The sequence below is a fragment of the Chanos chanos genome, chromosome 4 (assembly GCF_902362185.1).
Source record: "Chanos chanos chromosome 4, fChaCha1.1, whole genome shotgun sequence".
NCBI classification, from domain to species: domain Eukaryota; kingdom Metazoa; phylum Chordata; class Actinopteri; order Gonorynchiformes; family Chanidae; genus Chanos; species Chanos chanos.
In genome coordinates this window covers 11,621,586-11,646,260 of record NC_044498.1, presented here as the reverse complement: position 1 = coordinate 11,646,260, position 24,675 = coordinate 11,621,586, and the positions used below count along the sequence as shown (strand labels likewise).

Below are 24,675 nucleotides of genomic sequence, written 5' to 3'. Positions count from 1 at the left end.
TTCCACCTTTTTCTTTCTTTATTTTAAAAGCAATCATACTATCAAGCGAATGCACTGTGCTGTTGAGTTCATGCTATAAAATTGTATGTAATGTATAATAGTACAGTATTATCAATGTCCACTGAACTCAAGATCTTGTTATCCTCTAAATATTATTATTATCCTCTTTCTTAAAAATGGGCAGTTGTTCAGAGGATCCATATTTCCATCATTTCACCATATGTCTTTACAGTTGATTCCTTCTGTTTATTTATTGGGGCACTACCAATACTGGCCACAAGAGGGTACTAGCTCACCATAATTTTATTGTTCTTGAGGCTCAATAGAGAGATGGAATCTTAAAATCTATTTTTTCTAGGTTTGGGGTGTTTATGGCACTGTCAAAGAGTAGGCACCATTAAAAGACCTGTCGTAATTGTTATCTAACATTTAACAGTTATTTGAATATTTAATAATTTAACAGTTATTTGCCATATCAAAATTTTAAAGATTATGTTGAGATGCCGTTGGAGAGAGCGAAAGAAAGCAGTTGACCTTGTCAGCCAGAGTCTCTACTGACCCTGTTCCTACTGTAACGCAATATGACAGGCTTACATAATAATGAATAAAACACATATGATGTTATTTATTTTGGTACTTCTGATGTTCAGGCATTCCCTTTCAGAGGTAGAAGACGTGAACAAAACATTGTGGAGAAAAGATTAATTAGATTACTTATAAATGTATTATGTATGATTAAAATGCAGGAAGCCTACCGACGGAAACATGCATCCACTTTCGAAACAATTACTTGTGTCTTTGCAGTACTTCTTATTTTTATAGTTAGGATGGTTTATTAATAGTGTGCCTTTCAAGGAGCTACTGTAAGTGGTAAGGTTATCACCTACTGTCTGCCTCTGAAAATTTCATCTCGGTTTAAAAATAGCTCTTGACATCGGGTTCCATGGGAAGGGGGTAATAAAAACCCCAAAAGGTCTCAAGAGTAGAACAGAGTAAGCATCACTTATTGGTCTAAAACAATAAGATAAACACAAAAAGCTGTGTATTTTCACAAGCTTACAAACAACAAATTCATTCAGTCTGCTGTCCCGCCCTAAACAGTTGTTGCACCTGTTGCATGAGACAGTTACAATTTCGTAATTGAGACATAGTCTCTCCTCACGTTCGATACCAACGGTCTGTCATTAGAGGGATTCATTTACTCGCACAATTCCATTACACGTCCGAAGTCATGGTCTATTCAAATATTTTACAGACTTTTCACAATCAAGAATTTCTGTCAGAAATTAAAAAGAAAAAACGTCCTTGGGGTAAACTACTTTCAGTCTTCTTGCTCCGCTGCAAAGTCTAAGTCAGAGTCCGAAATGAGCTTGAAAATTGAGGTAAATGCTATATATAGTCTTAAGTGTATCCTTACATGGGATGGACGAGCGAAGGCATTCCCTAAGTGAGAGCATTATTTTTGTTACCATCAGCAAGAGGTTTGTAAGTGGTCTCAGGCTGGTCTCCCAACGCTCTGCGCGGTTAATTTCTCTTGGGGTAAGTCGACTGTCTTAATGTTATTCTGTCTAAAGCAAGTCTTATACGAGTTCCTCTACAAATGTTTGCAATGAGAGGCATATTCTGTTTTCTTACTGTGCTGAAATGTTTACCTTCCATGTCCACCTTGGACATAACTAATTACACAAGAAGCTCATGACCCGGACTAAACTCGTTTGAAAATCTGATTTGTAGCTGCCTTAGAATTTGTGTAATATGCATTGAATTCATTCAAATACAAGGGTTCATTGTATGTTTTCTTTAAAATGTAAGCTTGATAATTGTCAGTCGTCAGTACGCTTTCCCCTACAAAATGAAAGCTCGAAAATATGGATGAAATTATGGATGCAATTAAGATTTCACTATAGCCACTGAACCACCTCTGGGTAATGGTTGACTCACCGACAAAGATTTGTGTCACGAAAACCAACCTTAATATATTCTAGATGATTCAGCTGAAAACTTTGTCGACATTTTTGATGCGTATCCATGAATTATGTTCTCATTCTCATTGTTGCCCTTTAGAACACGGTCAGGCCTGTTCCAGATTAGCTAGCACTTTTGCCTGGTAAGGTGATGCACTTGAACTGCTGAGGAGTGCAGATCGGAATGTGGAGGGGCGTTTATGGTGCACTTGTTGAGCGCTAAAAGCAGGGTTATTTACAAGTTATCTCTATGCAGTTCACTTAACATATAATGAGAAACGTTCGGTTTTTATCAATAAGCCCATAACTAAAAGTGGTGATCAGCTGAGTAATATATCTTGTAAAAACACCACTGAAGTACAACTGGTTTCTGGTTTCCAGTTCATTAGGTTATCTCTGTAGAAGCATTATTATGCAACCATCAGTGATTTGCCATAAAATAACAAAAAGCTTATAAAGGGGTTTAGTGTAGAAATATTAATGTTCCATTTATACCAAAGGAGGAAAAAAAAACAAAAACTCCTAAACCCCAGAGCAATGGTAATGTAGGGCAGAGCTTATCAGGAATGAAAGCATGTTGTTGCTCCCTGGTGTGTTTGTTTCAAGTGTTCCTGACGTACCTACAAGGGCCATGCCAGTTTATCATCAGACAAAAAAGCAAGTCGGCCACACGCACCATACGCACCACAGCTCTAAACATGTGGTTCACCATTATTCCTCAAGGTATCAGCTGGTGTTTGTGTTGACATGACTAAACGCTGCTCATTGCGCCTTTGTGTATAACCTGCATTAGTAGGTCACATATCCTGCTTACGAGTGCCATTCACACTGTAGCTCTTTGGTTATTATCGTACCTCCTGCTTGTTGAGGCTTGCAAAGCCATATTAAGTTCTAAAATTTCATTTTGGATAAGTTGAGGGCTATTTATTTTCCTAGATGGGAACTGGATGAGTAAATTGCACGCTGTGACCCAGTTGCATTACAGTACTGGAAAGTGCTCCAGTACCAAGGTATCACAGCCCAGCAAAATACATGGCAGCCTTTCTGTGCAGTGTATAAACTCAACATCACAGAAACTCCCTTCGTCTTCATACACTTGGATTGAAATAATACAGAGAAGTAACAGATGGATATTCATACGAGGCGAGCCGCGGCTTCTAAGTGGAAAATGGTTGGGCCATTCCATTTGGAGAATGGAGATAAATGAAGTTCTCTTCGGGTTACAAAGGGTCTGACAAAATGCATTCGGGATCTTGTCATATACATCTAAACTTTGGCTAATGTGATGCTGACTGAGATCACGAAAAGTTTCAAGATCACCATTCAAACAATGCATTCAGGATTTCATGGCTGCTGTTCCCTAAGAATCAGCTTTCACCGTGCAGGTCCTCTCATGCAAAACGCAGCGTGCTCGCAAATCATGTGGCTGACGGTGGCAGGCTTTGGTGCTCCTTTGAACAAAGAATTTCTCAGCATTTACTCAACTGATGGCACAGAGAGTTTTCTTTCTACACTAAGATCAAGTACAATCAAGTACAGACATTATGTGAAAGATCAGTGAGCTCTTGTGCTAAATGTGTGAGTCTATTGATTGCTTAAAGCTGTCTGCTATTGCATAGCACGCTGATATTTGTTATGATTATATGACTCTGCTATATGATGTATCATGAATTCATATATATTAGCCACACTCTTCTTTACGATACTCAAACACTCAAACTTCATCAATGTCAAAATGCATTGTATCATTATGAGTTGATGAAAAGATCAATGGAAGACATCTGTTTAAGCTGACTCTTGTAGCAACCTGTAAACGTACTACTTGTGCTTGAAGCTGAAGTGTTACCTTTTTTTTTTTTTCTGGCATTTTAGCAGACACACAAGTTCTTCGTCAGTGCGGAAGGAGCAGGTACAGGCCTCGGCGGCTATGGCGGAACCAGCCTACACTGTGCCGGCGTTCAGGGAGAGGTGAGTTCCAATAAGACACTGGGCCAGGCCTCAAGTCTCAGGCTATTTTAAGAAAATGAAAGGGAATACTGAATGGGTCCCCAGCCTGACAGTAGACAAAAAAACGCTACCGCACTGTATATTCCTTCACCTTAGAGGTTTGTTAAGAGAATGTTTATGAGTGTACACATTCATGTTGAGATTTTCTGTGATTGATTTTTTATCCTTGACCATATATCCTTGTCTGCTTGACCATATAATATTTTGACACAAAATTATCCATAGATAAAATCAAAATCGTATTTTTCATCAGAGCGTGATTCCATCATGAAGGAATGTATTTTACTTTTTAAAACTTTTTTAAATGTGTGTGTGTGTGTGTGTGTGTGTGCGTGCGCGTGTAGGAGCGCTGGTGAGGTTGAGGAGTATCAGCGTGTAACAACTAAGTTTGGCAGGGAGCTGACAGAGCTGCAGCACGAGCTGCATAGGATGAAAGTGGAAACTCACCAGCAAGTGGAGAACATTGAGCTAACTAGAGAGGTGACACCAAATAGACATAAACATACATACACACAAAGTCCAGCAAAACTCAGTTTAAAAAAATGTTAATCTTCAGATCCACCTAGATTAATGGCTGTTTGGTCCTCTTTTGTTTCGTACGTGAGTAAGAATTAAAAGCTGATTAACGTTTGAAAGCTTCGCTGTGATTTGGAAAATGACACTACAGTACGTGAAACTGAAAACTGATTCCTCCGTTTACTACTGTATGATGTCACTGACCACTTACTGACATGTCAGATCTATTCAGTTATGAAATGCTACTTAGCACTTGAAGTCCAAGCTCTCATTTACTCAAAAAATAAAGAAATAAACAAATGAATAGTTAAAATACTGTGCTCAGTACCCAGCTGTATATTTAATTGTATATGGAATGCCAACATATGTCTAACAGAGTTTCAGAAGCATTGTACCTATGTAAAAGAAATGACTCGGAGTTCTGCCTGCTCTTTCAGGCAGAGATAATGTCAATGAGGAAGAAGATCCATATGGATCTGCACAAAGCTCCAGACTTTCTGGTCAGTCTGAGGTCTCACACTGTTTGGGAGAAAACCCCGGTCAAACTCTTCTGCACGGTGCAGGGCAACCCCCTCCCCATTGTTAAATGGTTAGTCATCAATGCCCATGTTATTTCACTACCACAGACATCAATGTATTCTAAGCACTGTGTGAAAATATTCGTAGCGAATGTATGTGAAGACATACTGCACATTAATTTTTTGTGTTTGCAGAATTATTGTTGGGTTACCGGTGTATATTATGTGGTTACAGTCTAATAGTACCTGTTAATTATGTACCATCAGTCACAGCATGTGAGCTCTTTGGGCAATACTTTGAGGAGTGTCTTTGGCTTACAGATAAAAGTTTCTGTGTACCTGCAAAATGAACTCTATTATTTTCGACAGTTTTCCTGATTGCTGTACTTTCAACTTTGCGTTGGAATCAGCTACATTTGTTTTTTCTTTAATATCTCCACAGGTATAAAAATAATTTGCCTGTTGAACCCCTGAGTGCACCAGGAAAGTACAAAATTGAGAACAAATATGGAGTTCATAGCCTGATCATCAGCAGGTAAGGACACATCCCAGCAGTGTCAGCCGAGGGTCACTTAGGAAAACGTCATTACCTAAGTGCATTCTTCTCTAAGAACGTTCTTGTTGTGCTCTCCAGGCTCCTGTATTTAATGATTACATTTACACCGGCCATAAGCTCACACATTTCTACAGTTTAATCAAACTTATCATGACTCAAACCAGTTTGAGATTGAAACATGGATTAGCATACATAAAAAAAAAAAAAAAAACTCATAGTGTACTTGAATAATTTCTGGTACTGTTAGAAGCAGATACATTTGGCTGTATATACAAATGAAAACATTAAATGAAAGCTAATCAGTTAATGAGACTCTGAGGAAAAAGTTAACTAGCTTAAAAACAACAACAATAACATATCTCACTCCTTTCACACACCATCAAAGGACGTAATTACACACGGCTGTTCTAACACATCGCTGAAAGCTCACGAGGTCACGGTCGGCCTCGATTTTGGATCCGATATCAGCATTGGTGTTTTAGTTCAGATATTTAATAGGGTCCACTGTAAAAAGAAAAAAGAAAAAAAGACTGGTTATGGACTGTGAATTATTCCATGGTAAACACATGAGGTAAATACGTCAAGACTCTGAACCAAGTCAGAGGGTTCGGTGAGAGTGAATGGGAGTCGGTGAAAGTTTGCCTTTCTTTTTTGGTCGGAGAGAAGTCCTCCCCTCATCTTCAAGGCACCTCAGCTGTTCATGCCGTTCTGCTTAGCCCTGTGTCATTTGATCCAGGAACGCCTGCCATCTGCATCTCCCTGCCGCCATGACTGTACCAGCACGGGGTGGGGGGGGGGGCCACACCCATGGCAGAAACCACCTGCTTAGAACTCTTACTTCATAGTCTTGTCACGCTCCTTTTGAAAGAGGGTCCAATGTGTCGGATCTGCTCTGTTGAGAGGAGTAGGCTGAGGGTAATGAGTGGTGGAAACACGATGAAGAGAATTGTTTTGTGTCGGCCGCTAAGGAAGCTGGGTGGTGTTAAAATAGTCCCTGCCTGGTGTAGGTCACATTTCTCCTTTCTATTCTCACCCCAAGTTCTTTCCTTCCACCCCTTCGTTGCATGTCTTAGAACTCATGGCGCTCCAGTGCACTCTTAAAGAGAGAGATCATGTTCCACACATGATTCACAATTTCCTCTGGACTTACATGGTCACAAGAAAAAACCTCTTAGAAATTTTTGAAAAGGTGTGAAGATTAAAAGAAAAGATTCTTTCCACTTCCTCTTCCCTCTGTCAGCCATAACAGCCACACAAGCAAACAAAAACAATAACACATACAAACACACACACACACACACACACACACACACACATACACACAGCATGAGCACACTTGACTCAAATAATTCACATTCATGATTTTGTTGACTGATAAGAATAGATTAATACTGAAACATGTGGACTGAAAATTCAAACTGTAGGAAACGAATAACTGGGTAAAATGAACAAAACAACCAAAAATCTCTTCAATCAGTCTTTTTCAAGAATGAATAATATAGTTGGTGTTTTATGTCAAAAAACATAAAAATAGACAATATACATTTGTGTTTTGTCTCCTCAGATGTTCAGTGACTGATTCTGGAGTATACAGTGCTGTGGCAACCAACCCTGAAGGGAAAGCCACTACTAAAGCCACTGTCGCTGTCAGGAGTGAGTTTCTCTCTATTTTCTCTCTTTTTATTCTGGTTTGAATGCAGTTAAATTTGTATCCCATTTATAGTAAATCAGTTTCATTTGATAGCTTTTTCCTTTTTTTCCTTTAGACAGATATTGTTTTGAAATAAGTATATTAACATAAAACCTCATTATTGCTGGTGGTTTCTTTTGATTGTAAATAGAGCCTTGTTTTCACAGGACCAGCAGGGGCAGCAGAGAGCTCGCATCTGCCTGGACAAGGTGAGACACTGAGTGCTGGTTGTCAGTTTGGCAACTACCCAGTTCTGAAGGACATGTCCTGAGATCACAGCCCACAAATAACACTTTGTGTTTCTGTCTAAGGGCCTTGATAAGTCGTGGAAAATATTGCATGGAAACAGGTTGTGCCAAAGATGAGTTTAGCTTTGGTAAACACAATATATTTCTCAATATTTCAATATAGCTTTTATATGTAACTCTTACTTCTAAACCTTAATCCCTTAAGTAATCCCAGACTCTTTCCAAGTTTATACTTTTTTACTAAGTTAATGGCTAGCTTAGGTTTTTAGTTGAGATAGCCATGGAAAGTGAATTAAATTTGCTTCTTCTGTAGCTCCCTTGGGTGCTGTCCACGCCAGCAAGCTGGAAGTGACGTTGTTGGAGACATTTGGAGTGACCTTTGGAACTGAGGGCGAGTCAGCGACTCTGGTGGCCAGCATGGTGGTGGTTCCTGACCTTCCCAACCTGCCCGCTGAGGTCATGTGGTACAGAGATGGTGAGGAACATTTTGACTGTGCTATAAAGCTATGTGCACAAGTAGTGAGGGCAGATGAAAAGCTATAGAGCTTTAAACTAAAATGAGTCTGGCGTTTTGATTCGGTGTCGTACAGATAACCTCTTCTCGTAAGTTTTTAAAAAAGGTGTTTTAAATTTTAATACATTGAATATGATACCTAATACAGATGTCTAATACTGCATTTCACTGCAGCACTTATACCACAGACAGCTTCATAATGACGACATGCTCGGTTTGTGTTTTGCCTCACTTTGAAGTTGCTTTGGATAAAAGCGTTTGCTAAATGAATAAATGTCAACACAGCACAAAGCTATGAGGCTAATATGAAAAATGTTTGTGTTTTTTGTGTATGTGTGTGTGGGCCATGTTTGCAGATACACTGCTCATACCATCTAAGTGGGCTGAGATGTCTGTGGGTGGGGGTGCGGCCTCTCTTACTCTGCCACACCTGAACAAGGATGACGAGGGTCTGTACACTGTCCGCGTGTGGACCAAGGGCGGCACTGCTGAGCACAGCGCTTACCTGTTTGTTAAAGGTAACATAACACACCTTTCGCCCGTCATTGTCTTTCTGTGTCCACGGCGTTCCAGCACACCACATTCAAATGTTCTGAAACAATGCAGAAATCAATATAATGCAGAACTTGATATATTAAATAATATATGTTCAGGTTGCATGTGTTTTTTAGAAGAGTGGACTCCGTCCCATGTGATGATTACCTGCTGTTTTACCACACTGTGTCTGTACTTTAGATGCTGCCCCCAGTGTGACTGGAGCCCCCGGAGCACCCATGGATGTGAAAGCTTCTGATGCAAACAAGGACTATGTTCTTGTCACTTGGAAACCACCCAACATCACCCATGAGGCATCCATCACGGGATACTTTGTTGACAGGTTTATGCAAGACACTTTACCTATTGTTAGGCTATTACAACAGTGCCGATAAACTGTTGTTGTTTTGTCTTATTAATAGTGCCACTACATCATATATTATTGCATTCTGCTCAGTTACAGTAGACTTTGCATTCCAAAAATGTTAAGGTAAAGGACATGAGGTGACATGGGGGTCGCATTACACTTTTCGTGGTGCGATTAATCGACGTTTTAGCGAATACCCTAAATGCCTGCATTTCATCTCTGCCGCTTTCAGACGTGCGTCCGGGTCAAAAGACTGGGTCCAGTGTAATGATGCTCCAGTCAAAATTTGCAAGTACCCAGTGCACGGGCTCACTGAGGGACACTCTTATCACTTCCGTGTGAGAGCTGTCAACAGCGCTGGAATCAGCCTGCCCTCCAGGGAGTCCGTTGGATTGTTTGCCCTGGAGCCTGAGAGTGATGTTGAAGGTAAGGCACAGTAACATGCACCTGGGGAGGCTGTTATCAGGAGGTGACCAATAAAACCTTGTTCTATTGTCTCACTACTCAAGATCTACTATAGTTATTAAACCAATACCAACCACACATGCACATTTTATAGTGAGACATTGTGTGAGTATCATGTTCAGATCATGTTTGTGTATCATAACAGTGATTAAGGTGGAGGGGAAATATGACATTGTGATTCGACGAGATGAACTGGAAGGTAGTATCCATCATTGTTCATTTGACAGATCAGGCTTTAAACCAGAATTCTCTAACAGAATTTGATAGATTAGGCTTTAAACCATAAATCTCTAACAACATTAGAATCACTAAAAAAAAAATCATCCCATCTGCTAAACAAAATGCTTGCTTTTTGAGGTATTAATAACCTTGTCAAACGGATAAAAGGGGGTAGCACTAACATTTTCTCAGTATTATTTATTTCCATTCATATTTTGAACATTCATTGTTGAACGGTCAGGGCCCATAACTATAACAAATGAGTCAGTGTTGACCAAAGAATTTTTTAAATTGTTTTCTTGATTTTATCAACATAAATCAAGGTGTGATAGCTAAAAATTCTTCACACACACAGCATTCAAACAGCAAGACAATCATCCAAAATTTAAAAATATCATCCTACATAAACTAATGTTGTATAAAGACCTCCATGTACAACAAAGTTAATCTCATCTGTCAAAGAAGCATTTGATTTAAAAAAGTGTTAAAAGTCTATGTGGAACCTGTTTCCTCCATATTGTCTTCAGTAGGTCTTGGCTGGTCAGTTTATTGCAAAGCTTTTAAGATCGCAGTAATTACAATTAATAAATTCATGATGTGTTTAACAACTAAATCATCTCTCAGGTCATTTCCTAGTGCTAGTGCACTGCACAGAGCACCAAATTTAACTCAAAACACGCCAAACTAAAGCTGTAGATTTATAATTTTTGCCTACACGTTTAAAGCTAATCCCCAGTGTAATACTGTGTTGGGTTTTCATTGACCTGCACTTGCGAGGCTGACAATAGGACATTTTCTTACTGGTAGTGTGTTATATCCTGTTCTTAAATACCAGTGAAAATGTGTATGTTTGGTAACAGTAATGTTAAGATTTTTATCCTTGGAATCTTTATCCTGTCTCCACAGAATCTTTCATGCTCAGTTATTTAAAATAGCTTGTGACAATCATTTCTTAAATAATTTGTAAGTATTCTTAAATATTTCTATAAAAAAAATGATGTTATATTTTGTTAAAATTCTGTTTAGAAAACTTTGTGGTAAAATAACTGCATGTAAATTAGTTAGGTCAAATAAGTGAAGTAAACATTGTTACCAAATATGCACCTTTCAACTGGAAACAGACACACTTGAGAAAAATAGAGTGTCTGTTCTGCAGATTGTCTGTGGATCAGACATTGCCATCTGTTGTATTCCTCCTTAGGGCCCGTTACTTTTCCTGGACCGCCCACCGATGTGCATGCCTCAGAAATAAACAAAACCTATATCGTTCTCAGCTGGACCCCTCCAAGCCCTCGTGGAGAGGCGGCTTTGCGGTACCTCATTGAGAAGGTGTGGGAAGGCGTGTGTTTGGCTACCAGTATTAAATAAACAGAACTGAATATCTATGTCTCATTCATAAATTAAGTTTTCCGGTACATGATTAATTAATGGTCCAGTTAGAACTTAGTAATGGATTATTATTGTCCAGTACTGGTATTAGGGTATAGCACAGGTTAAGTAAAGCTACGGCTTAATGATAAGATGACGGTAACTTACACTGGTGCTCCAGAGGCGAAATATCCGGGTGTAGCTGGCTGCCCTCCTTCCTCACATGATTCCCTTTAATGTGCGGTCTCACAGTTCCACATGGCTCTCTCCTGTAGTCTGTCGGTGACAGTCACCTATGGCAGAGGGTGAACACAGCCGTGCCGCTGTACTCCCCTCGTTACCCCATGTTTGATTTGGAAGATGGGAAAGCTTACCGTTTCCGCGTGACCACCGTTAACAAGTATGGTCAGAGTGAGCCATCTGAACCAACGGCTCCCATTCAAAAACGGGATCCTTACGGTAAGATGAGTTCTCATAGAGAAATAGTGTTAATGGTGAATTGAAGCAAGTAGTCAATAAGACTCAAGAGTGTTTTGTAAAAAGAACTTCTCAAATGCTTCTTTGATGAATGAACAAGTATCAAATATATCTTTACAGGTAGTGAGCAGCCTCTTGGTATGTATTTCATGTATGATAATTGTACTTTACTAAATGATGTCACAATCACTTCCAGGTTCCTCCACTAGTTAAGACTAACAGAGCACAGCTGTCCCAAAAAAATCACTCTACATTTACTGTTGCACAAAACAATGTCACTCAGTTTGTAAGTGGCATTTTCACCATGATTAAAGGAGACCTGACATGGCAAGCCTCTCGTATTACTGGTCCAAATGGGGCTAAACTTGTCAGCATAATTATCCAAACTACTACTTAAAGTTTCTTGAGTTTCTTGTTTGTTCACTTTTATTATCATGAAGGCCACTTTACTCAAAACATGCCAGTGGGTTTAACCGTTGAAATACTTAAGTATTCACTTTTCCACACCTGTTTGGATTTTCACCATCACAGTGAAAAGGATGTATCTGTATATCTGTCCATCACTTAACAATGTCCTTATGTTATAGGTATATAAATGTTCTGTGCATACTTGAACAACCTGGTTTGCCAACCAAAGTGATATGAGTTATGTATAAGATGTAAAATTTGTATAAATGTTTTTTTTTCCCTTGTTGTTCTTGTTGTTTTTGTCTTTTTCTGTTTATGTATATTTTACCACAGACATGTGGGGAATATATGTAGCACAATTCATCATTAACAGTTCAAATACATCATACTGATATTTTAGTTAATCACTTTGTATTGACAGGAGCATCAGCAATAAATGAATACCATTTAAAAACAACCTGAAGGCAGATTAAAAAACACAAGAACAAAATATGGAAAAAAGAAAAGAGGACAGCAGGGAATGTCATGAAAAAAAAATCAGAAAAATTCCTGATCTGCGGCATCCCTCAACCTCTTCCTCGAATATTTGGAGAAAATTGTCTGTTGTCCATCATCCTCCCATTGTTTTTTCTCTGCATAGTAAATTTTTCCTGAATTCTTTCAGATTGTAACAGTCTAATCATTTGCGACTCCCACAGGTGTTCCATCTGCTCCTGGTCAGGTGATCGCATCCAGGAACACAAAAAGCTCTGCCTTTGTGCAGTGGGACCCCCCAAAACATGCCAACAACTTAATGGGCTACTATATTGACGCCTCTGTAGTGGGCTCCAAGACTTGGACAGCCTGTAATCACAGGCCATATAAACATACCAGGTGAGTCTTTAAAAAACATCATAGTTTCATTCTGCTGGACCACATGAAACAGCTGATCCTCCTATTTTGTTAAAGAGGGTGAGCTCTAGTGACTCGTTGCAGGTGCAGATATCAAGACAGTGCTGGTTGCTACAGTTGGTGAAATGACTTTTTTGTTTCACAGATTTGTGGTCCATGGCCTTATTCCCGGTGAGACGTATGTTTTCCGTGTCCAGGCTGTTAATGCATACGGACTGAGTGAGGAGTCTCAGGAGTCTGCTCCTCTCCTGATTGATGCAGCCCTTGGTAAGCACTGACTCCATCAAACTCTGACTCACCAAACTTTAAGTCTGCTCATTCATTATACTGGTAGACTGACTATAAGGAATGATAAAAGTTACCAGGATGGCATTTTTGTTGTAAGGGAATGTGTGGAAAAGTGGACTGAAAAATCTTAGATATTGAACATGATATAATGAATACATCAAATTAGTAAATAAAAATCAAATTATAAATAGTGATATTTGGCTCTAAATAAACTTATATTATTGTTATCATTATTATTATTATTATTATTATTAAATAATAAAAAAAAAAACAGTTAGAGTAAGAATTTTGGGGAGATTGCTGATTGTTATTTTTTTAATCACATAGTATGAAATAAACAGAAATAAAGATATAACAGATATGACAGTGGAATATAAAAAGTCACTGTATGATCCACAATTTAAAATATGTTTTATAAAAATGTGTATCATTCCATACAGAGAAGGGAGTGGAGTATGGTATGTATGTAATGATTTTCTGTCCCTTCATAGTATAGCTGCACACTCCTTTTTTATTTCTCTTGTTTCCACCACCTCAATTAATATCATTCCGCCTTTCCTACCATGAGCACATACTAAGTAAACCAACACCACAGGAAGTGATTGGTCAGTGTCTACCTCATGAGCCAGTCATCAATAACATTCTTGGTTTTTCATACATTAGCAGTTCTAAATATATATGGTGAATTGTATGTCTGTTTCTAATAATATTACTGTGTTAAGGGAATGTTCATTAGCTATTTCCACTTCACTGAGTGATAAGGACTATTGAATCACACTGATTACCATAATGATAAATGATTATGGCTGTAGTAACAGTTGTGAAGTATGTGTTATGTACTCTGGTTTGCTTCTTTCCCAGCGGCCCCCTCTGCCCCTTACGGCATCACTCTGCTCAGCTGTGATGGCTCCTCCATGACTCTGGCCTGGAAACGCCCTAAGCATACGGGTGGAACCAAGATCACAGCGTATTACCTGGACAAACGTGAAGCATCTTCCCTGCACTGGGTCGAGGTCAGCACCGCCCCAACCAGCGAAAGGGTTTACAAGGTAACATCCATTCTCCCATAAACTCAGAACTCAACCATATCAACGATGCACAATTACGAAACTGAGCTTTTTAACAACTCACATCTCTAGCTCCAATGAGGTCCTAATGTACTCTCATAATGATTATCCTAGCACCAAAGTGTTTGTCTGTCCACTTAATGTATGTTGGTCTTCTTTATGTAGGTTGAGAACCTGACTGCTGGGGTATTTTATGAGTTCAAGATCCAAGCTGCAAATCTCGCAGGAGTAGGTGTGCCATCTGAACCCAGCAAGGCTTTCGCCTGTGAGGCCTGGACTATGCCTGAGCCCGGTCAGTCCATCTCATCCAATCAGAACATTCTTTCTAATAGCAATACAACTCTGGTTGTGATTGAGAGAGTATAGCTGAGCTCACAGATGATGTGTGCTACATGTTTTGGCTTTTTTTAGGCCCAGCCTATGACATAAGTTTCTGGGAGGTTCGAGATCACTCTCTGCTGCTCCAGTGGAAGGCCCCTGTCTATACTGGAAACAGCCCCATCACAGGCTACTTAGTGGAGATGGCTAAGAAAGGCTCGTCCGATTTTGTTGCTGTGAATGAGGAAGCAGTTGCTCATCGTTATCTGAAGGTGAGCATCATCACAAGCAGAAAACATGATTTCACCAGGCGCTGAAGGTTGCATCTTTCATAATATTATCCTCAAAATTTCCTCTGAGTTACCATATAAAAATATTCCATCCCGAAAAATATGTATTTAAAGCAAAAGTGAAGTGAAATTAGAGTATTTATTTTCATACTTACTATCAGCTTTTTGTCAGACGTTCATTCTTAAATGCTCATCAGTTATTTATGTTAGAATACATCTTTACAGGCTATATACACATATCCCTGACTGTAGGCAGCTGCCATCTCCAGCAGTAGTGTGTTGGTATTTTCGCAGCTTTTTGAAGGCAGATAGAGCTCATGGATAGCTATGGAATACTTTGAGTCTGGTCAAGAAGGTGGTCAATCATTAGAAAGGTGTACTTTTACTCAGTATTGTGCATCTGATTGGGTACAGTAGTCATGTGTTGTGTTCTAAGGTGACCGGATTGGAGAAAGGAGCATCGTATGTGTTTAGAGTACGTGCAGTGAATGCTGATGGAGTGGGAAAGGCTTCAGAGATCTCTGAGGCTGTTTGTGCAAAGGCCCTGCCAGGTAAATAATCAATTCCATCACTTCTATATCACAAATGTCATGTAAAACGTGGTGTTGCTTCCTGTGCATAACACGCGAGTGACCTATCACTTTCTCTCTTATCACAAATAGCTTAATTAATTTGTCACCTTTTCATATTTTTTCTTTTTTTTCCATCTTCTTTTCCTAAGGTACTAAGGAGATAGCTGTGGGTGTTGATGAGGAGACTGGAGATGTCTTCTTGTCTTTCGAAGCCTGTGAGTCATCTGAAATCTCCAAGTTCGTGTGGTCAAAGTCCTACAAAGAAATCAGCGAATCCAACAGAGTCTCCATCTCAACCAAAGGAAGACAGTATGTCACCTGTATTTGTTTGTTCTATGCATAATCATACAATCAGAACGCTTTAATACCGGTGAAATAACATAAAACAATGTGATAAATCATATTTTTGTGTGTGGCAGTTGCTCCACGGAGAATCAAAGCATGAAAAATAACTCGAAACTATTATAATAGCTCTAAATTACAAATAATATCACAAAGTTATGAAAATGACACGATGGAAACAAAGCATCGTTACAACTGCCTCTATAAAGTATTGTATTTTGGATGTTCCTGTAATAACAAGTGGATCCTGTTCTCTCTGAAGCTCTAAGCTGACTTTCACTAATCCTGAGAAGGAGGACCTGGGCATCTACTCTGTGGCTGTGACTGAAACAGATGGAGTTTCTGCCAGCCACACCATCACTGAGGAAGGTAATGGAGCTGGCACTGAGTGTCTTTTTCTGTTTCTATTTCAAATACAGGTGACTTTTCGTCAGGGTCATATTTATGTGTGCTTTCTCTGTCCTCTGTCACAGACCTTAACAAACTGCTTGAGCTCAGCTATAACATCAGACACCCAAGTGAGTATTACTGTTTGCCTGTTTGGACTTCATTGAACATGATGTGCTGTGGACAAGTGTCCACCATATGCATCTCTTTAACATTTTATGGAGTCACACAGCACATTTGTTATATTTAAGGTGGTTTTAAGACATGGTAAACAAGAAAAGATATACTGGGAATTTCTATTAAGTGGTGTGTGATTTCAGTCATTGGTGGCATTGCTTGTTGAGGGTTAAACCCATTATATTATATGTTTGTTGTAATCAAAGATGAATGTCTTGAATTTCTCTAGTTGTTCCCCTGAAGACGGAGCTGAATTATGAAATCTTGGAGAAGGGTCACGTGCGTTTCTGGTTGCAGGCCTTGAAAATGTCTTCAGCTGTATCCTACAGGTTCGTTGTCAATGATAAGGAGGTCACAAGCAGTGAGGTAAGTACCAAACCCTCAAATCCACTACCTCAAATATGCTATCTCAAATTTGTTACCTCAGTGTGACTTTTTAAGATCTGTCACCTTCACTGATTGCATTTAATCTATATAATCTCACATCCTATACAACAAATCAGTCACCTCAAGTCCATTAACATAAACCCACCACATCAGTGTCCTCATTTATCTTAATGTGTGTGTGTGTATATATATATATATATATATATATATGCATATATATATATATATATATATATATATATATGTGTGTGTGTGTGTGTGTGTGTGTGTGTGTGTGTGTATATATATATATATATATATATATATATATATATATTTGCACATATGTCTGTAGTAGTACAGTACAGTTAATCTCTCTAAAATATGTTTAGGGTTGTAAGATCAGTCATGATGCTTCAACTGGTATCATCCAAATGACTGTTGAGCACTTCACCAAGGCCAATGAGGGCACATACACTCTTCAGATCCATGATGGAAAGGCCAAAAACCAAAGCTCCCTGGTGCTTGTGGGAGATGGTGAGGATCTTGTTTGTTTATTTGTTTGTCGCTATTTTTTACAAAGCTTATTAAATACAAAACATTGTATTTAATAAGCAGTTCATTTTGTGTTTGACGTAAGATACCTGTTCTCTGTTTTGTCACTCTAGAATAGTAGTGAGTATATCATGGTTGCGTGTTGTTCTGTTTCAGTTTTCAAGGCCGCTCTGAAGGAGGCAGATTTCCAGAGGAAGGAGCACATTAGAAAGCAAGGTTGAAAAATGTGCATGTTATCTATAAGACATAATCAATAAATGATCACTAAGCATTTAGTACGCTCATGTATAATGATATTAATGCTTTGTACTGATCTAATTTTTGTCTCTTACTATCTGGGGAAGACATAATTGTTTTAATTAATGTACATGTAAAGATATACACATACATTTCGGTCAAAGATGTATATTATTGTTCAATTTGTGTTCAGTTGTGTCAGTACGAGATTTTCACTTTTTTTTCTTCATTTTCTTCTATCTCCAGGTCCTCATTTCAAGGAGTACCTGTCTTTCCATGTGGAGGAGGACTGTACTGTGATGTTGGTCTGCCAGGTAAAAACAAAAACAAAACAAAACAAAAGCATATCTCATATAATAAATTAGGTTGTTTTCCCAGTGAGGCTGTTCAAGAGAATGGTAAAATGTTCCAGTTTCCAGTACATTTTTTAAATGTTCCTGTTGCAAGGTTGATTTTATGGAGTATGTAAAAGACTGAATATAATGTATTGCCACTAATTGCTATTTAAAACTGAAATTGAAATGATATATTAAAGATGAAATTGAGCATGACTTTTACCATTCCATTGAGGAGAAAAGAAAACCAAAGTAAGTAAGCAAGCAAGTAAAACATTACGTAGGTGTCATTTTAAGGATTAGAAGTATAAAGGATGTTTTCAGTTGATGTTTCAAGCTCAAATCCCTTGGCACAGTCAGTTGCCACACATTGCACTTGGTGTCACTTCTGATTATCGGATAATATGAATCATATTGTGAAAAAGAAATTACAATTTTTTTTTCTCATCCAGCTTGCCAATGTGAAAAAAGAGACTACATTCGCCTGGTTCAAAGATGATGAGGAGATTGTTCTTGATGTTGCACCCAACGTGATGTCTGGAAGTTGTGCCCTTCCTATTCCCTTGGTAAGTAACTTTGTGAGGTTCACACAAATCATCGTCAGGCCATCAGATTACTGTTGACGAAATGCATTTAATCTGAGCAATAAAATGTCTGTTATGTTATGAAGTGCCACATTAAAAGGTGTTGATCATTGTTTGTGTGGGTGTGTGCGTGCATGGGTATGTGTAGTTCTCCAGAAAAGATCAAGGCATTTATAAGGCCACAATGAGTGACGACCGTGGAAAGGATACATCTGTCTTGGATATATCTGGACAAGGTATAGGCTTTATGTAACAACAATACGACTACTAATCATAATGATAATAATAAAAATAATAATAATGATAAATTGTGTTTTCACTCATTTCCTTGATTCATGATTCTTGTCTTTTTCTCTGTTGCAGTGTTTGAGGATATCATTAATGCCATAGCACATGTTGCTGGTAAGGTTCATGTCACTGTATGAAGCAATGCATAAGTGACATCAGAAAGAGATAGCTGTTTTACATTCCAGCTGTAGCCTCACTTAAAAGCACCTTTTCCAACTTGAATCCCTCTAACATTCACCATCTTGCATAATTATGTTGTCATAACCTAAATTTTTGTCTGCTGGAAGATTATACGCAATTGATTTTATATTTTGTCACAGTAATTTACATGTGTAAATACTGTTTCAATGACAAACCCTGGTCATCTTACCGTCTCTGCTTGTGGTGACAGGTTCGTCCGCGTCTGAACTGGTCCTGCAGTGTACTCCTGAGGGCATTAGACTGCAGTGTTACATGAAGTACTACACAGAGGAGATGAAAACACACTGGTTCCACAAGTAAGCTGAGCTTTTTCTGTGTCATTGCACCACTGACAAACCAGTCACTTTTGAAATACAATGGAAACCGCTTATAGTGATCACGTCTGTCCGGGTGAACCTGATCACTATAACCGTGATCACAATAAGCGGTTTCCACTCTAGTTAAAAATGTTACCAGATAATTCACTGCAATGACATTAATCAAATGAATTAAGTGTTTTGTTCTGGTTTTTTTACTGCTGTTTTTTTAAATGCTGTTTTGATTGTTTAGACCTTTCAGAATGTTAGTGTTCATGTATTTCAAGCAAGCCTTTTGTTGTTTTAAATGCTATTAAGTTTCATATCTTAATGTGATGCCCTTGATTATACAGTATACAGTTGTCAACATTAATTTAGTAGATTTTTTTTAAATTTTCCTTTAACAGTAGTGAAATTCAAAAGGCCCTTCTAAAAATATCATGGCACTTACATCATATGAAATGTTTCCTAGCTGCTTTCACATTCCTCTTTGTAGTGTATCTTAACTGACACATCTTAACTGTGTCCTGTGCGCAGGGAAAGTAAGATTGCGTCCTCTGAGAGGATGAGGATTGGGGGCACATCAGAAAATGCCTGGATGCAGATCTGTGAACCCACTGATAAGGAGAAAGGCCTATACACCATTGAGATCCATGATGGTGTAACTGCCCATACACGCTCCTTCGACCTCTCTGGACAAGGCAAGTGAAAAAAGGCAGTCTGAATTTTATACGTGCTCATTACTGTTAATGGCTCGTGGATAGAGAGTGCTGGGTAGATTTTTTTTTAAATCCATTTGTACCATACTGGCCAATGTTATTCTTATCTATGTGTCTCAAACATCAGGATGGCTTGTGGAAAATTATGGTAGCATTTTGGTCAGAGTTCAATTACAGATTACAATGGATCGTTTTCATGCCTGCGTAAATTCATATGTGTTTTCTCTTGTTCCCGTAGCATACAATGATGCTTATGCTGAATATCAAAGACTGAAGTAAGGGAATATGTTTATTTGTGACCTCCAGGACATGCTAGAAAATTCTAGTGATAATTTACTGAGTTATTGCTCTCAAATATTTTTTTTAAAAAGACTTTGACCATAACCTTGTTGGTAATATTGCTCTTCTCTTTTCCTTCATCCAGAGCTGCTGCGTTTGCTGAGAAGAGTGAGTATTACATCAAACGATAACACACCATTGAATGTTTCTTCCAAAGATTTAACTTTGGCTCTCAAAAATTATTGTTATTATTTACCTCAGTATAGCCTACTACGTGTACAATAGATTACATTACACTTACGCATTATTAATGAGCTTGAGCTCTCATAATATCTTACAAACAGTTACAAAATTCATAATGTTTTTGCAATACTAGCAGTCAGTTTGAATATTAATTAGGTTTAATTTTAGAAAGTCTCTGGATATTTTGGGTTAATTATACTGCAACATGAGGAGATGATTTTATTTATAGCAGCATGCCTTAGATAAAGAGATAAATATGTATCTTTCCCTCATCTCTGTAGACCGTGGCAGAGTTGTTGGTGGACTCCCCGATGTTGTTACCATTATGGAAAAGAAGGTGAGTGTTCCTTTGTTTACCTTACATTACTCACCAGGGCAAGTCATGAGAGTCATTAGCCACTGGAATGTGTTTATTCCTTAACCCAGATGGTGAAACACAGATGTCCTTCTGTGTCTAAATTCAAACCTGTTTTGAATTCAACATGTTTTAATACTATTATATGTTTGTAAGAAATGATCTTTTATCCTTGCCATTAAGTGTATATAATATTGTGCTTCATACTGAATTCTGAAGTTTCAAAGTAGCAATAAGCAGCACTTTATGTGTTCTTCCTGACAAACGGAGCAATCCTTTATTGCATTCTGGATGGATTGCATTTTAGATCATATCTTGACTTGCAATAGCGATGTATATTCAACTTGGAATGTACTTTGAGATCAGATCTGTAGTATTCACAGCTGAGAAAATTCTTGTTTTTGATTGAAAATAATATTTATAATGCCTCCCTAATGCTGTCTTTGTGATCTCCTCTCTCCCTCAGACCCTGAGCCTGACCTGTACAGTTTGGGGTGACCCCAGCCCAGAGGTCACCTGGTTCAAGAATGAGCAAGAGGTTGTGTCCGATGACCACAGTGTGATTGGACTTGAGAGCGGAAAATTCGCCAGCCTCACCATCAATTCTGTCTCTGTGGAAGACTCTGGAAAATACAGCATCAATGTGCGGAACAAGTATGGAGGCGAGTTTGTGGAGATCACTGTGAGCGTCTACAAGCAGGGCGAAGAGGTACCCGAGCCCAAACTAGGGCAAATGTCCAGACCTGCCCCACCACCAAAATCACCTGCACCCCAGTCTATGAAGTCCCCTGCCCCATCTCCTGCTCCATCTGTCAAGTCCCCAACTCCAACTCCAGCTCCATCTGTCAAGTCCCCAACCCCAACTCCAGCTCCATCTGTGAAATCCCCAACCCCAACCCCTCCTCCATTTTCAAAATCACCAACCCCAACTCCCAAGTCCCCAACCCCTACCCCAAAGTCCCCCACCCCGCCCAGGAGTGCCAAGTCCCCTACCCCACCCAGATCTGTGAAGTCCCCTACCCCACCCAGAAAGTAAGATAATGGATTATAATGCAAGAAAAATTGATAGCACTCATGTAAAGTGTTTGAAATTAAAAGAAGGTTGATTTTCATTATAGTTTGCCAGTTTTTTGCTGAGACGATTATTAAGTCAATATCTATCACGCTTGTTGTCAGAGGGAAGAAAACTGTGATGTTTTTGCTTGTGCTATTACAGGCAATAAATGCGTTTAGGAATGTTTCTGTTTCCACTCCAGTCCTGACCTGCACTCCACATTGAGGAAAATGCCCCACCTAGATAATATGTTTCATAGTGGTTTCATATACAGCTTCTAGTGGGCTTAAGAGGATGAATCAGTCTCTGAACAGGCCAGTGCGATCTCAAACATCACCAGTGTATCTTGTCAGTCGTTGCCATGGTCAGTGTCCTCCTAATGCTTTGTGTCCTCCCAATGCTTTGTGTTGGCAATAAACATCACTAATCACCTTCTCTGCGTTGTTTTTGATCTGTTACCTTTGTTTATGACCTGTCACTTCATTTCAGTGTAGGAACAAAAAACATTCTGATGTGCATAGTAATGTTACTTGTGTTTGAATCCTCAGGACATGTTGTTCTTTCATGTCTTGGTAGGCTTTATTACGAGCTGCACACAAGTTGAGACTTATGACTTGCTTTAGAGCTCTCCGTATAAGGTAGAATGGGAAGGCAGGTGGGCGGGTCTCAGTGTATGCAGCTTGCAATGTCAAGCGTGTCCACTTTAGATTCCATTGGATGGTTCACATTTATGTATTTGCATAAAAATCACTTTTCTCTAGATCCTCTCCTTCATCTTTGTTCTACCGGACAAGTAGACAAGGACTGAGATGTGGTGTTACTGGACATAGCACAGCAACTGATCCATAAAGTCTTTTAACTACTCAGTCTTGCAACCAATTTAATATGTGTTGAAACTCTCTGAACAATGTAAGTAACTACTACATATATATGTAAAATCTTTTTTTTTTAATTCAAGAAGATTTTGACTTAAAAATGATATGCTTGTGGGTTTTCGAAATAGTTTTTGAAGCTTTTAAATGGTTATGTTTACATTTTTTTAAATGAAAATATGAAAAAGAATGAATGATTCTAACTTCTTAATTTTGTGCTGCCTATCCTGTATTAAAACAGAGACAGTTACTTGAAAAGTTTAGGTCAAACAGATCAATACTTAATGCCTTCAGCTGAGACACCAACAATTTGAGATTCTTTTTGTAAACTGGTTATGTTCTATTTTTATGAAATTACAGCATTTTTGTGTTAAGATGCTTCAGTCAGCAGTTGTGCCAGATTCAAGGTTCTCGGGACTGTCATCTCTATTAGAAGAGCCAAATGTGGACGAATATGTACCAACTCACAACGAAACACACCGTCTGGCCATCAATGCTCTGGTGAAAGGAGGTAGGGAAGCATACCAGGACTTCCTGAGAGTTGAGGGAGTCGATGCTTTCCTCTCTGAGGAGGAGATTGCCCATATCTTAGATAGCATCACATGGCCACCCAAAGACAATGAGCTAAAGGACAACCATCAAACTGAAGATGGTGCTCCCTCAACCTACTTCCCAGTGGCATCCGATGAGGAAGTACCTGATCTTGACCTTGGTTGGCCAGAATTCATGTTTCAAAATGTTGAGACTCGAATCAATATGTTTTTCAATCCACCAAGAACGAACACTCCAAGCATCAAAGATGTGATTCGCAGACAAATACAGGAGGCAAAATTGGTGAGACATTTCTAAATTCAAGGTCTTTCTTGTCCTTTTTATAAGAAATAAACTTAAGACATGGTTGTTTGACAGTTGAGTATGAAAAAAAGCCTTTTAGAGCAAGATATGAAAATTATATAGTTGTATTGGAATATACTAATGACTACTCAGAAAGGTATCATTTTTGCATGTGAATTTTTGTGTTTTGACTTCACAATTTTCATATTTGTCCAGGTTAAACCCTAAAATTGTCATGTGGTGTTACAGATCACAAATTCTACAAAAAATGCAAAAAGGATATATTTTTCTAAAGAAAATACATCCAGTATCAATTTCCAATATTTAGTCTACTGAAATCAAGCCGTAAATAAGTATATTTATTTGTGTATGTGTTGATTTTTTTGGTAACAAAGTTGCATACATGAACATCATCCCTATCTCCCATAATATTTTAGGTTAATTCTGACAGACCAAGCTACAAATAGAGGATCATTCTTTTGAAAGATGCTGACATCACCTTCCAACAAATGATTTAGCAGCACACCGTAGGATAATGACAACAGAACAAGACAATGTATTATAAAAATGGTATCCAAAAATTTAAAGCTGCAACTTTAATCTATAAAAAAAGTTATAGGTTTTTAATATCAAGCAGAGATAAATATCCCGGACACAAGAACTAAATCAAAATATGGATAATAACTAACACTTAATTAGGCCTCTGAAAACATGCATCGTACACACAGTAATACAAATATGTTTTATATACAGTTATGAACATTACTTCACAATTTTCAAGTCAGCTGCACTATTCTGACAATATTCTCTGTCTTATATGAACAGCTCTGATCAGTTTTCTTTCTCTGTCTTTCTCTGAGGACTTCTTCTCTCCTTGCAGGCTTGGTGTTAAATCTTTCACTGTATCTGCACCTGATACCCTTATAGTATCTGTCTCATGGCAACATAAAGAAATTAAAGCTGTTTAGTGGTTGAGAGATAGCGTGTATGCACTCTACAAACACATCATCACTCACTATCTCTTAGGGGAATTCTCTGAGTGGAAATGACAAAAAATGTGCAAAAAGCAGGGTTGGTGTTTAAATCTTAATTGCATAATGAATAATTGTGTGGACAATGCAGGTAGTTATTCAGCTAATGCAACTATTATTTTCTGTGTTTTTATTTATCTGAAGTGCAATCCTTATACTGTAACTGATAAATCATACAGTGTGACATTCAAACTACTGCAGCATGTCTGTAATAGGGTGTGACATTATGATTTAATGTCACAC

General features: G+C 38.5%; 1 protein-coding gene across 1 annotated transcript; it reads left to right on the top strand.

Annotated features, from left to right (window-relative positions):
• The first annotated feature begins 1,386 nt into the window (after window positions 1-1,386).
• On the top strand, window positions 1,387-21,677 carry myom2a (myomesin 2a). The gene is given in 39 exon segments (XM_030771191.1): window positions 1,387-1,448; window positions 1,450-1,539; window positions 3,840-3,932; window positions 4,316-4,451; window positions 4,925-5,076; window positions 5,448-5,540; window positions 7,126-7,214; window positions 7,419-7,460; window positions 7,813-7,974; window positions 8,370-8,531; window positions 8,749-8,890; window positions 9,147-9,340; window positions 9,525-9,581; window positions 10,800-10,927; window positions 11,242-11,434; window positions 12,550-12,724; window positions 12,888-13,009; window positions 13,471-13,488; window positions 13,892-14,079; window positions 14,263-14,389; window positions 14,509-14,687; window positions 15,142-15,256; window positions 15,427-15,586; window positions 15,882-15,988; window positions 16,093-16,137; window positions 16,413-16,549; window positions 16,942-17,086; window positions 17,261-17,320; window positions 17,588-17,655; window positions 18,129-18,242; window positions 18,409-18,496; window positions 18,624-18,662; window positions 18,940-19,045; window positions 19,583-19,746; window positions 20,003-20,039; window positions 20,189-20,211; window positions 20,568-20,623; window positions 21,108-21,518; window positions 21,600-21,677. Coding segments are annotated over 39 exon segments (4,557 nt in total).
• Window positions 21,678-24,675: the final 2,998 nt, after the last annotated feature.